At 46.3% G+C, this 18,096-nt stretch overlaps 1 protein-coding gene across 1 annotated transcript in view; it reads left to right on the top strand.

The window, feature by feature from the left end:
* MYO18B (myosin XVIIIB) overlaps nt 1-18,096 on the top strand; it is a 256,494-nt gene that overhangs the window by 95,875 nt on the left and 142,523 nt on the right. The window contains 3 exon segments of the mRNA XM_055323213.1: nt 10,189-10,254; nt 14,988-15,116; nt 17,322-17,465. Coding sequence (XP_055179188.1) covers nt 10,189-10,254; nt 14,988-15,116; nt 17,322-17,465 — 339 coding nt within the window.

Below are 18,096 nucleotides of genomic sequence, written 5' to 3'. Positions count from 1 at the left end.
CCCCAGGAGGCATCTGGATCAGCAGGGGTGCGGGGATCGGAGACAAAGGGGGGGCAAAGGTGAGGGTGGTGTGAGGTTTGCCTCAGATCCTTGGTCCGGCCTGTACCCCCTGCACTGGTCACTTAGGAATGACCCTCCTGAAACTCTGTGTGAGGAAGTGCAGGAGGAAAACTAGGGCCATGAGAAGAGCATGTGCCCACTAGAAAGGCCTCTCGCAAGATGAAAAGCCAGCACCAGCACCTGGGGGTAGTCCGTGAAAAAGAAAGCTTCATGGTGCCCAGTGTTCAGGAAGTGCTTCACACCAAAGCCCCCACCTTAGGGAATCACTGTGAATGCTGCCCCAGGGCCTTTGCACTAGCTGTTCCCTGTGCCTGGAGCACTCTTCCCCAGTTTTTGTGTGGATAGTATCACTTTGCTCTTCAGATGCTAGCTCAGGGCTTACCCTCTCCTCACATATCTTGTACTAATGTGTGTGCACTTCCCTTCTCTGAAATTACGAACATTTCCTATGAGTTTTCTGGCTTACAGCAAAGGCTCAAAAAATTGTCCCTTGAATGAATGAATGAATACAAATACCTACCCATGTATTTCTGCCCCAGTGTGTCTCCTTTCTCCAACTCCACGATAAACTCCTATGATTGGAACATTGTCTTTACTCCAGTGTCAAAATATCAATACATTTTTCTGCCGAGAATGGCCCCTGGCTCATCGATGATCTCAGAACTCTTTAGAATATGCAAAGCCCTGCATCCTCCCGACAGCCTTGCAAAACGAGAGCTGTTGCATACCTTTTACAGATGAGAAAATGGAAGCTCGGGGAGATGAACTGACTCCCCCAAGACCATGCAGCCAGGCATTTGTGGGTTTTGCCCTTGGACCCAAGTTTGTTGCTTCCAGGGAGGGCAGTTGAGCAAGCATGGCTCCAGAGTCAAAGAGAGCTGTGGTTGACTCCCAGTGGGGGGTGCGTGAACATAAGCAAGTGATGGCATCTCTCTGCCTCAGTCTTCTCATCTGTAAAGTGGGCACGGCATTAATGCCTCCATCCAGAGGGTGTTTTGGCGATTACATGCAATGGTAGAGTTCACAGGCTTGACATGGGCCCTGCTGTATTGTAAGGGCTCAGTGTATGCGCACTGCTGTCATTAGCATGAACGTTAGTATTGTCATCGGCATCTTGCAAGGCCAGAATGATAGCAACAGCCACCATGCTCACAACCATGTTGAGACTCCACCTCCATGGGAGTGTGCCCAGGTGTGTCTGAGATCGTCATCACTGGAATCTTCAGTCAATGAGTCATGAGGCAAGAAGAGTAAATAGAGTCACAATTCTCAGGTCCTTTATGGCTCCTCACTGCTGTAGGGACCAGGGCACAGGTCACCTCCTGTAGACAAGGTAGCCCCTTCTACATGGCCCTCCTAACTCATTATGGGGAGGGGATATCAGACCCAACCAGTGTGATTCAGGGAAATCCCCTTTCTTGGTGGCAGCCCAGTTTGGAAGTCATGAAACTGCCTGGGCTTGACGCCACCAGCCAGTCTGTACCAATCTCCATTTGGGGTTCCTTGTCCTCGGTCACCCCTAAACTTGGTCTGTGTTCAGAGCATCTGGAGTGGAGCCATCGAAAAGGTCTTGGGCTCTTCTTCAGTTGAACACAGCACAGAAGAGGGGTGTGGGGGTGTGTTCTGCGGGGGCAAGAGGTACAGCATATGGAATGATTCTATTCTGGAGGACTCGGCAGTCCTCTGTTGTAGCCAAGCCGAAACCACCTCCATGCATATGCCGGGGGGCCTCAGATAAATGGAAAAATACAAGTGGAATGGACTTGGCTGGGAGGTTTCTCTTCTTCTCATTCTCTTTTTATTTGCTCGCAAATTTCATTTGCTACAGCATAGAATTTTGGTAGCAACAAAAGGAAACACCAGCCTGCCTCTTATGAAAAAGCTGATAAATATTCATTTGCCAGGCAACGTGATACACCATGAATTATACATGAACACGTGCTTGGGTGGGCAAACTGTCAGCCTCTGTGTGCAAAGCAGTTAAGACCTCAGGATTTAATAAGACAAGTTTGACAGCGAGGAAAGGTCAATATTGCCACAAGACACTAGATGGCAGCAGAGAGAACGCATTGTCAGGGTGCGAAAGGGGCCTTTGATGAGGTCCCCCATGTGCCTAATACGTGGTACCTAATCAAGACTCTTTCCCAATTACCTACACGCGTTTGGTGGGCACCTGCTGGCTACTTGGTATTTCTCGAACGAAAATAGCATATGCCTTTTACCGCATATGTGCAAACTCTCATCACAAAATAGGCACGATGTGAAAAAATTTCAGATTCTTCACCTGAAACAGACCTCAAAAGATAAAGGTTTCCCACTCTGGGAATCATACCCATTTTACAGCAGAGACAACTGAGGCCATCACCACCAGCCAAGGACTGGTGGAGCTGGGATTTGAACTCAGGCTCTCAGACCCTGCACAAAGGGCTTTTTTTTTTCTTAAAAAACAAACAAACAAACAAACAAATAAAACTGTTGTGGCACAGTACGAGGCATAAAATATATCACGTTAACCATTTTTAGGCATACAGTTCAATGGCATTTGGCACATCCATTTTGTTGTGCAGCCAGCACCACCATCCGACTCCAGCACACCTTTTTCATCTTGTAAAACTGAAACTCTGCCCCTATTAGACACCACTAACTCCCTATTCTCTCCTCTCCCACAGCCCCCGGCCACTACCATTCGACTTCCTGTCTCTATGGAGTTGGCTGCTCTAGAGACCTCATATAAGTAGAATCACACACTACTTGTCCTTTTGTGTCGCTTACTGCACTTCGCATAATTCCTCAAGATTCATCCATATCTTAGCATGTGTTAGAACCTCTTTCCTTTTAAGGATGAATAGTATTCCACTGTGTCTTTATACACAGCATTTTGCTTATCCACTGGTCAATGGACACTTGAGTTGCTTCCACCGTTTGACTATTGTGGAAAATGATGCTGTGAACATGGGTGTAGAGATCTTTGAGATCGTGCTCTCATTTCTTCTGGGGTGTCTACCCAGATGTGGGATTGCTGGATCATGTGGTAATCCTGTGTCTATGATTTTTTGAGAACATGCCGCACTATTTTCCACAGCGTCTGCACCATTTTATATTCCAGCTAACAGGGCACATGGGTTCCAGTTTCTCTGCATCCTTGCCAACATTTGTTATTTTCTGTTTTGTTTGGATAGGAACCATCCTAAGGGGTATGAAGTGGCATCCCAGTGTAGTTTTGATTTGCATCTCCCCGATGATCAATGATGTTGAGCGTCTTTTCATGTTCACATAAGACTTTGGAATGGGAGCCCTTTGAGGATAGGCGGAGCGTCTGGTGAATTTCTGTACAGAATATACCATCCATGATGTTAATTTAAAATCTATTTTTGATTCCAGTCAGCTTTAACCAAGTGTCTGCTTTGCACCAGATCCTATGCTAGGTGTCAGAGATACAGGGATGGACAGAACACAGTCTCACAGGGTGAGGGAAAGACTAAAACAGGCCATTTCCATGCAGAGGGATGGCTTTGGGACACCCCAGGGAACACCCTTAAAGTGTTTGCAGTCAGGTTGAGGGTAAGGCATTCAGGGAAGATTCCTCAGAAGGGATGATGATTGAGTTGAGCCCCATGGGACAGTTTGGAGAATTAGGTAAGAGAAAGAGTGAAGGGCAACCTATACTGTGTGTAACATGTACAAAAGTCCAGTGATGAGGTTGCATGGCTAGTTTAGAGTAGCTGGAGCACAAAGGATGCCATGTGTCAAGAACACAGGCTGAGGATATTGTCAAGGGTCATTGTTGGTCAGACAAGAGAGTCTGGGCTTTATCAGGTGGTCAGTGATGGTCAACTGAGAAGTTATTGGCAGAGGCATGGCGTAGAAACCTGGCCTTCATTACATGAAGTGCCTGAAGCAAAATCATGAAGGAAGTCCAGTCTACTCTGTCTTTCCACGGTCCTGTCTAGGGAGCAGTCTCCTCACCCTGGTCTCCAGCTCTTCAGGATGCCCCCATGCCTTCTAGACACCCAGGCACATGCTATTTTCTCCAAAATGACTCTGTCTCCCTCTCTGATCACTTTGCATCCCATTCCTCTCCTCCCCGAGTTATCCCATCTGGCTGAGATTATGCATCCACCTGCACTGAAGCCCCCTCAGAATGACCATAAATGGTGGAATCTCAGGCAAGTCAGGCGAGGGGCTCTTTCAGCTCACCTTGGCATGTCCCAGATTCTGGTCTCTTCGGTCTCTCTGCTGTTCCAGCAGGACTTTCCAAGTCTCCCCAGTCGACGTGAGGAAACCCTATGGCCTGCCCTCTTCCTCAGACTGCCTACAGTGTCGATTGATTTTAGCCAACAAAGCCTGTCCCTGCGGACTTGATCGGAAGAGCACGATTAAGGGATGTCAGTCTGTCTTCTCGAAGGCAGCCACTCTTGTTCCATCTCAGACCCTTGTGGACACTCCCAGTTTCTCTGAATTTGTCTGAACCCCTTTCTGCTGGGGAGGGGCCCCCAGGAGCCCAACAGCTGGGAGGGGAGCTGTCCACTGGACAGTGCTGAACCCTTACTCAGGGTTTCTCCATGGCCTAAGCCCTTGAGGTGTATTCACCATTCTTTTCTTGCTCACCTTACTGTCTTCCTCCATTTTGGATTTACTGTTTAATAATTGTACACATTTTCTAGTCAGTGTTCACCCAATTGTGTGTGTGTGTGTGTGTGTGTTCATACCGCATTCTATATGCAGTTCTGAGTATAAGGAGTTAAATAACAGGGACATAGTCCTGCCCTTATGGGTTGATTTGATTGGTGCTTCAGTGGTTAAAAGCATGTGGTTTAGAATCAGACAGATTTGTATTCAAATCCTCGTTTCTGTCATCTTTTCATTCATCCACAGCCCTTGATATCTGATTAGCTGTATGAACACAGGCGGCATGTCATAGGGCATAACAAAGTGCCTGGCACCTAGCAGGTATGCAACAGATGGCAGTCATTGGGCCATGGTGGCCATTGGGTCATGGTGTGGATTTCAGGGAAGAGGTGCTGTGCTCACAGCAGCCAAATGGTTCCCTGGGTGAGCATTCGATTCCACAGACATGGATTCTTTACACCACACTACTCGCTGAGGAGTGAGTTGAGGAAGAATTGCCCACCATGGCTCTCCATTATTCCTGGAGTCTCTTATTGCCTGTCTGGCATGTTCAGCTTAATGTGAGATGTCAGATCGCATGTTTATTGGGTGCATCCTTGTTGAACATCAGAGAGAAAACTCTCTGCAAAATTCTAGGACTCAAAGGGGCTCTATAAGTAGAGGATGAGCTGGGCTTCTTCCAGGTGCATTCAAGGACTCATAATTTGAGCCTGGAAGGGTGGATGAAGAATGTGTCATCACTTTAAAGTGCCTAACAGGGCCTGATAACCTCTGAACCTCCAAGAGTTATTAGTATTTACTGAAATCTAGCGTGCACCAGGCCAGAGAGTGAGCAAGCACTCTGGGCATTATGATAGCTGCTTGGCAGTCTGTATTAGGTCCCACATTTAAGCCCACGAAGGATTTCTACTGACTGAATTTCTATTTGTTTCCTTGAGAGTGTAGGTCACCACTTTCCAGTTTCTTTGTATGTCTCATATTGGGTTCTTTTGTTTTTTTTTGGCTGAAAACTGGACATTTTAGATAATACATAATAGCATCTCCAGATTCTGATCTTTTCCCAATTATTTAGTGATGTATGTGGACTACATTTATGGAGTCTGTCTCCCCCACACTATGAGGTTATTGATGTCTCCGGTTGGGTTTTTCATTCCTGTTTTTATTACAAATCCTGGATTCTCAGGGGCTGCCCCTTTGTCAGCATAGCTTAGCGGTCAGTACAGGCTGTAATCAAACACCGGGAAACTGCAAGCCGTTACCTGATTCAAATGGAGTTATGTGTGGGAAATGTAGTCAATGTTCAGACACTTACAGTTGTGCCACAGCTTTTACTCTTTGGCCCTTTCCCAGATTTTCTGCCTTTGTACGTGGCCTTATGTTTAAATAGGGACGTGTAGTTAGCTAAAGGCTCTGTCAGCCTCTGCCTGCATGTAACTCTGAGTCATGTGCACAGCGCTCCAGGTTGTCAGGAATATATGGGGGCTTGACAAGGCCCCTACATGCCTGTCCATTACTTATGTCCCTTCATCACATTTCCGGCTTGTCAATGTTCATTGCTTGCCCCAATAAGATAACAATCTTTTAAAAAATATTTTATTTTTTTTATTCATGAGAAACACACACAGAGAGGCGGAGACATAGGCAGAGGGAGAAACAGGCTCCCTGAGGGGAGTCTGATGCGATACTCAATCCCAGGACCCTGGGATCATGACCTGAGCCAAAGGCAGATGCTCAACCTCTGAGTCACCCAGGCATCCCTCCAGATAATCTTAGGCTAGGTGTGCTATTGACGTTCTCCATTGCTTTGCTGCCAAGATGACTACTATTTCTGACAATGATCCTGGGGATGGGATATTCCTATACTTTACTCCATGTGTGAGCCCCTTCTGGCAGCAAAGCTGCTGGTTTTTATGGCTTCCTTCTCCCCTGTAGGATTACTGCAGTGCAGGGCTTGGTCAGGACTGGAACAGCCCTGGTCAAGATTGCTGCAATCTCTCACTGTTCTTACCTGAGATTCAATAGCTTCTTTTGAACAAATGCTTTTCCATTTATTGTATCCCCTTGTTCAATTTACAGAGTATTGAACTTGTTGCTTTCAAAAATTGTATCCGTTTTTACCACTGTTTTTGGAGGGGCAGAGGATTTATCAAGCTCCTTCCATCACCTTTCTGTAAGTCTCACTCCTGTGTGCTACCTTTGTGACCTCATTAAAGCTCCACTCTATCCTTGGAGGACAGACATGATTACCCCACATAGTAGAATAGGACATGGAGGATCAGAGGACAGAGAGGAGGTATGGCTTGCTCGGGGTCACACAGCCAGTGAGTAGTGGAGCTGGACAGGACCCCAGCATCAGAGGGCAGAGAAAAAGTTCAAGAATCTGATTCCGTAGGGTTGTATCTCCACCCACGATTTCCTAGCACATGATTTTTAACAGGCCATTTCATTATGCTAGAATTCACTTTCTTTGTCTGTAAAACAGGCATCAAACAGTGTGCCTGGGTGACTTAGTTGGTTAAGCATCTGCCTTTGGCTCAGGTCATGATCCCAGGGTCCTGGGATAGAGCCTGCATTGGGCTCCCTGCATAGCGGGGGGTCTGCTTCTTCCTCTTCCTCTGCTCCTCTTTCTGCTTGTGCTCTCTTTCTCAGAAAATAGATAAAAATCTTTAAAAATAAATAAATAAAACTGGCACCAAATAGTATCTGAAGAGGTTTGAAAATAAAACGAGTAAAAAAAAAGAAAAGAAAATGAGTAATGTATAGAGCACTGAGAGTCATGCTTAAGTTCAAAGCACAAGAGCAAACTGGTTCGTTGAAGTAAAATGGCCAACATTGTACTCAGCATTCTATGTGAGGAGGGTAAACCTCAAGTATCTGGACAATTAGGGTGGAATAGCTGATTCCATAAAGATGCGGCACAAGGAAGACATTTATTACAGCAATCTGAATTCTTGCCTTATTTTCCACCAACGATCTGTTGGACAGTGATTGACCTTGTATAGAAACAAATCAGATCACTGGTAATTGACCTAAGCAAGTACCAATTTCATATGGTTCAATCTAAGAGTAATATTCATTATGATAACAATAAGAGCAATCAAGTGCAACATTGCTTACAAAGACCTTTATGTAGATTCTCAGTTCATCATCCCAACACCCATATGGTCTATGCGGGACACATTAGTACCATTTTGCAGGTGAGGAAAATGAGGACAAGAAGCATGATTCAATGCCTGCAGCCACTCATTTGCTCCATCTTTTGAATAAGCTTTCATACCTATAAAATGAGATGAACAGGACAGAATGTGTCTTCATTAGACCTGATCTTCTTGGCCACATGGACATCTATAGGGCTCTAAGAAAGGAGATGGGGACGAATCTGGATATCGGGTATTTGAGGGTGTACCCACAAAAGGGAGGCTCAGTTTATGTTCTGTAGCACCTCTGCCAAGTTTTGACCAAGACAGAACTGGTAGGACCCACTCAAGGACTTTAGCATAACTAACTTCTCATGTCAATTGAGCACTTGCTACATGCCAGGTTTGGCATGGAGCCTTCTGCAAGAACAACCACAGAATCTTCTGGAATAGATGCTATTATTTCTTCTAAAATAATATTTCTGAAGAGGAGCCCAGAGCTCAGAGTAAAGTACTTGTCCAAGGCCACACAGTTCATGAGTGGTAAAACCAGGTAGGATCTCAGCCCAGGTGTACCTACCTCCTCCAGATCTTGATTCCCCCCACCGCTACTCTGGGTGCTAACACCATGATTGACTTAGAAAAATTCCACTGGCTGTAGGTTTCATTTATTTTTCATCCATTTTTGGTCAAATTTCATTTTGTTTTGCTCTTGTGCAGAGAAAAAGATGTTGTGTTTTGAAGATATTGGCTTTTATGCATTCTGCTGCCTACAGCTCCTTGGGAACATTTTTGGCTAAAATGTAATGAGTAAAACCACTGAATTTTGGGGAGGGGCATTATGGAATGTTCTTCGAGGAGGTCAGAGGAGGAAAATTGCTCCTAGATGATAGTCTTGGACCAGATTTTAATAAGCTTTTTTTTTAAAACATCTTAGGAAATTTTCTATAATGCTGATGACCCATGGAACTGAAACTCATCTAGTAAATTACACCAGGCCCATAATACCTTTTGTTTCTTGAGTGTGGCAATTACTTTTCTGACAATTTATTCTGAAAATAGACTGTGATTTTCAGTGAATGGAAGGTCCATGAGGGGTGGTGTGGAGGTAGAGTGGGGGCGGAATTGCAGGCCCAAAGGAACCAGGTGTGACCTGTATTTTCCTGAGGGTACATATCTCCAGCAGGGCTATTTCAGAGCCTGCATACCTTGATGACAAAGGAAAATCCCACGGCACGGCTGTGATTTGGCCAAGGCTGCATTCAGGAAATGTCTTTGAGTGAATTTATGTCTCCTGCATGGGTCTGTCCTTCTCCTTCCACCACCCCTACACCATTTCCACCTCTGTTAGATCACTTGTTTATTTGTACTTATTGTGCTTCTACTGTGTGCCTAGAACAGTACCAGGTGGAGTGGAGGAAATAAGAGAAGAAGCAAACAGAGGCTCCCCCTCCATTCTCTGGGTCGGGCACACATGGTTAACAGCCACGCCATTTATTCAGGAAATATTTGTGAAGGCCAGATCGTTTCTGGCAAGTACAATGGGGAAAGGACAGAATGCCGGCCATGCTGTCACAGCACACTTCATCAACACAGCAGGTGAAGTTCCTAGTGGCCTAGGGTCCTCTGGAGCCATCCTGGGCACTGGAAATAGTTAAATCATAGGTGTTACAATGTGGCCGGACAGATTTCAATTCTAATTTGGCTCTGTCGTCTGGCTCTGTGTGATTTATAGCTTTGGAGAAATGCCTTCATTTCTCGTTGTTGTTTTTTAAAAAATTGTGGTGAAATATACATAACATAAAATTTATCACTATTTTTTAAAAATGTTTTACTTGTTTGAGAGAAAGAGTGTAAGTGTGAGAGAGTGTGAGCAAAGGGAGGGGCAGGGGGAGAGGGAGAAGCAGACTCCCCTCTGAGTAGTAGGGAGCCTGAGGCGGGGCTCAATCCCAGGACCCTGGGATCATGGCCTGAGCCGAAGGCAGATGCTTAACCGACTGAGCCACTCAGGCATCCTTTTATGTTTAATTTTTAAAGGAACTCCATACTGTTTTCCATAACAGACACATCCTTCACTTACTTCTGCATCTCTGGTTTGTTTTTTTTTTTCTCTCTCTATAAATGGGCATGATGTGTGAGGACCCAACCTTGTCATGGAGATGCAAGGAGATGGTGTCTGTGAGGGTCCCAACATATGGCACACAATAGGTGTCAGTACATGCTCATCTTTTACACTTGTCTGGGCGAGGTGGGGCTCTCATCCTGTCTTTCCTGAGGAATTAGCCAGCCAGCCAGCCGGCCTGATGTCTCATGGTGGGGTCTGTCTCATTTTATCTCTCTTTAACTTTCTTCTTCTCCCCAGGCTGTGGAGGAGCTCCTGCAGACCCTGGACCTGGAGAAGAAGGCAGTCGTCGTTGGGCACAGCCAAGTGAGTAGAGCTGCTTTCTGAGGTCACTCCATTCATCCCATTACAGATCTAGATGAGCCCAATTCTTGTTCTACTTCATTGTCTGCTAGCTCTGTGGGGATCCTTTTCAGGAAACTGAAGACAGGGCTGGCGATTTTCTGCCATGCCTATCTTACAAGGCCAGGAAGATAACATGGTATAGTATGGGAAGAAAGAACATTGGGAAGTATCATTTATTAGAGGTTAGTTACACCCCCAGGGACCTCAGTGGTCTGGAAGAGTTAACACCCTGCACATCACTGTGACTTTCTAAGTCTCAGGAAGAGCTGCCATAAAATGCAAGAAGAAAAGCTCATCTTCACTCAGAGCTTGTAACTTTTACTTTGAAACCAACAGTAACCCAACTATAGTCCTAGCTGATTAGCAGCAAAGTGAAAAGTTAGGTCTCCATGAGAAGGCACATGATTTTAATGTTGAAAGGAATAGCTTTTCCCAAACTAATGTTAAGCCAAAAGACTTTCCAATAATTTTTCAACATTTAGGGAAGAATTTCACGGAGTCTGATATACCCGTATATCCACTCAGTTTTCAAGAAGGAAAATATATTCAGAGCTTCCCAAATTCCCAAACTCTTTGACTATGAGAGTCCCATCCTTTTGTCTTTGTGGAAGAACCCTTACCATCTCCCAGAACCAGTGTTCCATGGGTTCTAGTTTGGGAAGTGGGGTATGGAGATTATAAACTCAAGCATCATGTGGTAGGTGGGAGGTGGGGGTGGGGGACAAAGTTCAGAAATAGAAACTGGAGAGAGAATAAACCAAAGGAAAAATTGCTCCATCCACTTCTCCACTCATCTCCTGATTGACTAGCATCAACCCGTAAACCTTTGTTGACCACCTTCCACTTCCATGTGCCATGCAAGGTGCTGGGGGAAGGGCCCTGGTCTCCAGAAGCCCACCATGGTGGCATCATTGACCATTGGTCATTCATGGAACCCTGAGTACCCTGTCCCACCTGCTTTCTTGGAGAGCTCATAGTCTTTCATATAGTCATTGCCCCAAAGACACCCAAGCCTCTCCCCACAGGCCTCCTACAAAAATGTGTGGTGGAAGCTGTAGTCTACTGTGGTTTCAACCTGATTTATCCCGCTAGGAGTTAGCAGCGATTGGACTTTTGCAAGCCTTTCCAAGGAATGAACCTGTCGGTCCTTGGTGTCCCCCCCCCCCTCCTCCCCACCCACCCCCATGGCCAGGTGCCAAGCTGGGCATTTCACATATTGTTCCTCTTTTCCCTTGAAATTTCCTGTGAGATAATTAGTAAACTCCTTCCTTTTAATTTTTATTTTAATTTTTATTTATTGATCCATAAGAGACACACACACATAGAGGTAGGGACATAGGTAGAGGGAGAAGCAGGCTCCCCATGGGGAGCCGGAGTTGGGACTCGATCCCAGGATCTTGGGATCATGACCTGAACCAAAGACAGATACTCAATCACTGAGCTGCCCAGGTGTGGTAAATCCCTTCTTTATTGGTGAGGGAGCTATACCTTTTAAAGGCCTTATGGTAGCTAGGGAGGACAGTTAAAGCTCCCATGGAAACCCATATCACCGTGAATCCCAGGGTTTTCTCAATATACTGTAGGGTCTGCTATTTATTAGTGGAAATATATCTGGGTCTTTATGGCCTGAAATCACAGCACTTGTTCCTTTGCTCTAAAAATGTCATCCTTGCGGACCAGCAATTCTCAAAATAGGGTCCCTGGGCCAGTGGTGGCTGTAGCATCCCCTGAGAGCTTGCTAGAAACATCAACTCTCAGAGGCCCCCACCTGAGACGTAGTGAATCTGAAACTCTGTGGGTTTGGATTCAGAAGGGTGGGTTGTGACAAGCCCTCTAGGGGATTCCAGCACATGTTCAAGTTTGAGAACCACTGGTCTGGATAATTACTCCGTTTTTTCATGAATATAAAAATCAGTCTCTATCATCCCCGCGGCTATTGTAGAGCATGGAAGAAAACAGGAGAAGTCTTTACACACATTTTCACATGGTGAGGGCAAGAAATCTAGAAGAAGCCAAAACATCCCAATAAAGAAAATCATTGTTCTTGAGAAATCCATTAAGAAACAGTCGAGAGCAAATTACAGTAATGCATCCTTTGGAAACCAGACTAGCCTGTGACCCTTCAGTGCAGGTGTAAGTCTTAGGTGTGGCAGGATCGGACACTTCCTAGGTGGGAAGGTCATGAAGCAGAGGAACCAGTCAGACCTGGTCCCTACCCCAGCTCAGCCACTCCCCAACTGCGTGAATCATGAGTGATTTAGCCTCTCTGGGGCTCTCTGTAAAATGGAGCCACTGTTTCTTATCCCACAAGTTGGCTATGGGAATCAGCCGGTTGTCATTTACTTGCTGAATGCAATTGTCAGGGGGGCGAAACGTTTATCAAAGAGGCTAACATTGTAATGTTTAAAGAATGAATCTCCTCTAATCTGGAAAATGACTAAGACAGGACCTAATTCCTTAGCAGTCCCAGATATGGGAGCTCTTGTCATATCAGATTTTTTTAGACCTTGGCCTTCAGCATTTTCAGAGGAAAACAGCTTGCATTAGCAGTAGCCCCCATAGATTCCTTAAATGTGGGGCTGTTGGGATGTTAACACTCTGCTTGGGTCCAATAAGCCATTGGACCCACAAAAAGCAAATAATTTAGATGTTTCTTTGTGATTCTCAGTCCCTGGTGCCTTATCAAGGCCTGTGCTGAGGGCCATGACATTTATGAAAAAGGTGGTATCCCACATGCAGTTGGCCTTCTGGCTGGCAAGATGCTCTTTAGAAGGAAAAAAAAATCAAGATAAGATTCTGCACAGCCGGTGACTTATTCCCGTTCTGCGTATGGTCGTTTCCAATTATCTTTTTAATGAAAGCTTCATACTTAATCAATAGTGGTTTTGGCAGCACCCGCCGCCTTTTGTAATATACGAACTAGAGCTGTCATCATTTTGATCATTGATTTTTTTTTTTATAGCGGCTTTTGGGACTCGCTAGCTTGTGAAATTAATACAGTCATTATTGAGGCAATCTGATAGGTAATGAGTCAATCGTGTCTTTATTTCAATGAGGCTAATTGTCTTGGTGGCTCTGGTGGATAGGAAGTGTTCTGTAAGGCCAGGGAAGGTTGCAAAACAGAGTTCGCGCGGATTGGACGTGCAAATTCTCATTTTCCCGTGGGGGGAGGGTTCGCTGTGGGATAGGTAGAGTGGTCTCCATTACAGCAAATAGGTTTAGGGGAATGGCCAATCGATGGAGACCCTTTGTTCCACCTGGAATCAAATTGCAATTCAACCCGAAGCTTCAGACGTTTATATCATAGTGAAGGAGGAAATGAAGCTTCATGTTGACAATGAGGATGGGGTACTGGAGGTGAACTTGGCTTTGCAGCTCACCAGCTATGTGAACTGGAGTCAATTACATAATCTCCCCAGGCTAATAGATTCCTCATAAGGTTGTTTTTTTTTTTTTTTATTAAAATGGGACATAGGAGAAAGAGCTTTGAAAAACCTAGATGCCATGCAAATGTTAATTGCATTCAGTGGTAACTGTAGTCTGGAGTCAGGCAGAGGGAAATAGGCCTGCTGTTGCCACTTGCTAGTGGAGGGTTGTGGGGGGAATGCCATTTTTAGCTTTAATGTCTCCTTCCATAAAGTGGTGGGATCACAATAACCGCCATATAGGATTGTGCGTGTGAAGTACTTTCCCTGCATGTATCAAGTGGTTGGTTCTGATCCACAACATTGGTTGATAATGTGCCCCATTGCTTGATAATATCACTGATTAACATATTATCACTGATTAATCCAGTGCCCCTGGAGAAATTGAACATCTTTGGGGGTGATAAGCCACATCTGGCAAAGAAATACGGCAGGCTGGTTACAGAAATGAGCAGCAGCTGGGCATCTGAAAAGTGACCCCTTCGCCTGTCACTGATTCAAGTCCTCGGCCATTAGGACATCTTTCCTTTGCCTCTAGTGGGGTGACACAGACTATGGCTACCTTAGCACACTGGCCAGAGCAGGTCCAGCCCCAAAGCATCAGGTTCTCAGAAAATCCCTCTGCATGTCCTGCAGTCTATGGAAGGCGGCCCTGCAGGGTGCCGAGGAGGCATTGATCACTCTGCTGCAGAGGGACCTCCATCCATTATTGATGAGCAGAGGCCTGGAAACTGTGGACTGCAAGCTGTTTTTCTGTTAGCTACCTGAGCACCTCTTGTAGATGGCACGAGCCTGGCCCCCTCCTCTCTTAGCCTAGGAGGGCTGCCCTGAGCCCCCCAACATCCTCTGCCCCTCCTTTTAAAGTAGGACCGAGTATTTCGAGGGCACTGTTTCTTTCAGACAGTTGGCAGCTCTTCCCAGAAAGAATGCACATTTCCAGGCCTGACACCAAACCCAGGGATTTCACCAGCTTTCCTGGGGTGAAGCCTGGGATTGTGTGTTTCCCACACTCTCCAGGCAGTCCTGGTGCACAGAGACTTTTAGGCCAAGTCTCTCCTAGCTGTGGTGTTCAAGCAAACATGTGCCTGGGTCCCGTGAGGATCATGTTAAAATGTCGCTCTGGCTCATCAGGTCTGGGGTGGGATCCCAGATTCTGCATTTCTAACAGGCTCCTCAGTGGTGACAATGCTGCTCATGGGGCCGTGCTCTGAGCATCCAGAAGCTAGAAGAAGGGAAAGAGGAGTCACCTGCCACCTTCTCTCCTTCCAGGTTTTCCTCAAGGCAGGCGTGGTCTCTAGGCTTGAGAGGCAGCGGGAGAAGCTGGCGTCTCACAGGATCCTTTTATTCCAGGCGGCTTGTAAGGGCTTTCTGTCTCGGCAGGAATTCAAAAAGCTGAAGGTATGGTGGCTAGCGTGCCTCGTCATCCCTGCAGAGGTGTGAGATCCGGGCAAAGCAGCATCCGAGCTGATCTGGGGGCTGCGATCTCACACTTCTCACACTTGTGCTGGTGCATGAAACCCTAAAGGATATTACTAACATGCACTTGCAGATCCAGTGGGTCTGGGGTGAGCACAGGGCTCTGCAGGTCTCCCACGATGGTGCCAGTGCTGCTGGTCCACAGGCTTACCCTAAATGGCAGGACTTTAAAGTGACACTTTGTAAGATGTTGTGATTGTCTCTAGGACATTGACGTCAAATTACCAACGATGTCAGACTTGATCTGGATATCATGGGGCGGTCCAAGCCCTGATTGGTTTGTTATGGCCTCCACTTGTTCCATCTCTGGAGAACTTGGCTTTCAAGGGTCAGTGGGCAGGGCATGACAGGACCGGGCCACCGAGGCTTAGGGGACCTGAGTTCAGAGTTCAGAGTCTGCAATCTTGAGCCACCCTGGGCTTCTATCCTCTGAGACCTTTGGAGACTGAACTTCCTTGTTGCTTGAGCAATGGAAAAAAAGGCAGCCCAGCTTTGACAAATAGGAACTATGCTTGAATCTCACTTCCATCGCTTAGTAGCTGGGTCAAGGTGAAATGGGGTCGTGTGCACTTAGCATGCTCGATAAATGCTAGTTGCTGTTACCTTAGTATCCTCATTACTAAGTACTACTAGCATGCAGTCTCATTACATGCGCCTCCGGTTTATGTGAATCTGTAAATTCAAGTATACTTACTTGGCAAATGCAAGAACATTAATAATTGAAATACTGTGGGCGAACCCACTGGCCCACTGCTCTCCAGTAGCTTATGCCCTTGGAATTATTTAGAATAGAGGTTTAGACGTCAGATTCTTCCTGCACCCAGGCTGCAGGGGTGCAAATCCCAACCCCATAGCCGGGCAGCTGTATGGTGCTGAGCACCTGAGCGTGCCACTCTGCCTCAGCTTCCCCATCTGTAAAATGGACATGACAGTAACGCCTCCATTCCCGGGGCTGCGGTGTGAACTGAGCTAAGTCTATGAGGTGCTCAGCATGCTGCCTGGCCTGCAGGGAGAGCCGTACCAGCTGTGCAAGCATTGGCTCTCATGATGGTGATGATGGGGATGGATCTTCTGGCTCAGTAGGCAACATGGTTCCCACCTGAGACATGAGTGAATGTGGCTGGTGGTCCCCTCCAAGGGTGGTCCCCAGGCCAACAGTATTCATGCCAACCTGGCATCTGTTAGCCATGCACATTCTCGGGCCCCACTCAGAATTACTGAATTCTGATTACTGAATCAGACCCCCTGGGGGCAGAGCCCAGCATCTGTGTTTTAACAAGCTCTTCTGGCGCTTGTGATGCACACTCAGGTTTGAGAAGCCTGGGATTTGTGTTTAAATTCACTTAAAGGGATACCTAGCCCCTAAATATCACCTCGAGACATAATTATGGCCATTGTGTCTTGTGGGCAATTGCAGGGATGTTCAATGATTTGCCTTTCATGGTGGCTTCTGAATCTAAGCCCCATACAAGGTGGTGTTGTATAATATTTTGGACTCATCTTCCTCTTCTTCTTAGGTCATGCAAAATTATATTGTGGCATAACATCCAATGCCCAGAGCCCAACTTGATGAGAAGAGGCTTTCAAAACAATTTTTTAAAATTTAACAACATTTTTATTTACTTCTTTTTTTAATTTATTTTTAATTTATTTTTTGTGTATTTTTTAATTGGAGTTCAATTTGCCAACATATAGTATAACACCCAGTGCTCATCCTGTTAAGTGCCCCCCCGTGTCCGTCACCCAGTCACCCCATCCCCCCCACCCAACTCTCCTTCCACTACCCAAACGAACTACTCTGTTCGTTTCCCAGAGTTAGGAGTCTCTCATATTTACTTTTGCTGAATAGAGTCGACACCCAGTGTTACGTTAGTTTCAGGCGTACAACATGGTGATTCAAGTCTATATGTTGTGCTCGGCTCACAGGCACAGCTACCACCTGTCACTATGCAGCGCTATTATGGCACCATTGAAAAGAAGCTCTTAAAATTTTTAAGTTACCCAATCTCTTCCATTAGCCATGAGCCCACTTTTTCCGTCCCTTTTGCCATCCCCTTGCTCTCTTTCCTTCACCTTCCCCAGGTTGGGAAGGGCTCCCCTCAAGTTTCTGACCTCTTCTCCCTGCAGATTCGCCGACTGGCCTCACAGTGCATCCAGAAGAATGTGGCTGTGTTCCTGGCGGTCAAGGACTGGTCATGGTGGCAGCTGCTCGGTTCCCTCCGGCCGCTGCTGAGCTCCACTATTGGGGACGAGCAGCTCCATGCCAAGGAGGTCAGTCCACGTGGCAGGCAGGGCGCCGGGTGGCCGCTCCTTCTTTGCACCCCCATGTTAGTGCTTGCGTCCAGACCCAGTGTCTCCACCCTGCAGATTCTTGATCTAGAAATGCTCTGCCCAGCAGCCCTACTGCCTTTTTCCAGATATCCCTTGGCTTCCATCAATGCAGACATAGACCACCCTCTGTCCCATGTCTGGCTACACTCTAGACTTGTGGGTGTTAGTCAGATACCCCATTACCACCCAGCGGCACATGGACACCTACTGTCCATCCCAGGGAAACTTGGTGGTGGGATCCTTGAGTCCTTGATCTCTTTGCCTCTTAGAGAACACTCCTCTTTCTGTCTCTTCTACCCTGGTAGCACCCGCCTTCTACAGTACCCATGTCGATTGCTTTCTGGTTTATCTTTGCTGTTGTTTATTCTTGCAGAATTAGTCAATTCACCCATGCATGCAGACTTTCTTTCTCTCATACACAAAAGATAGCATACTGTTAATATGCTTCTGCCGCTGGCACATTACACTTAGAAATATATTTTGGGAGTCATGCCGTGTCCCGTTTCACAGAGGTCTCCCTGGTTCTCTCTCCACAACAGCCTGGGACCCCTTTCTGTGTACATTCCATAGT

The sequence above is a fragment of the Nyctereutes procyonoides genome, unplaced genomic scaffold (genome assembly GCF_905146905.1).
Source record: "Nyctereutes procyonoides isolate TBG_1078 unplaced genomic scaffold, NYPRO_anot_genome, whole genome shotgun sequence".
NCBI classification, from domain to species: domain Eukaryota; kingdom Metazoa; phylum Chordata; class Mammalia; order Carnivora; family Canidae; genus Nyctereutes; species Nyctereutes procyonoides.
This window is presented reverse-complemented; position numbering and strand designations above follow the sequence as displayed.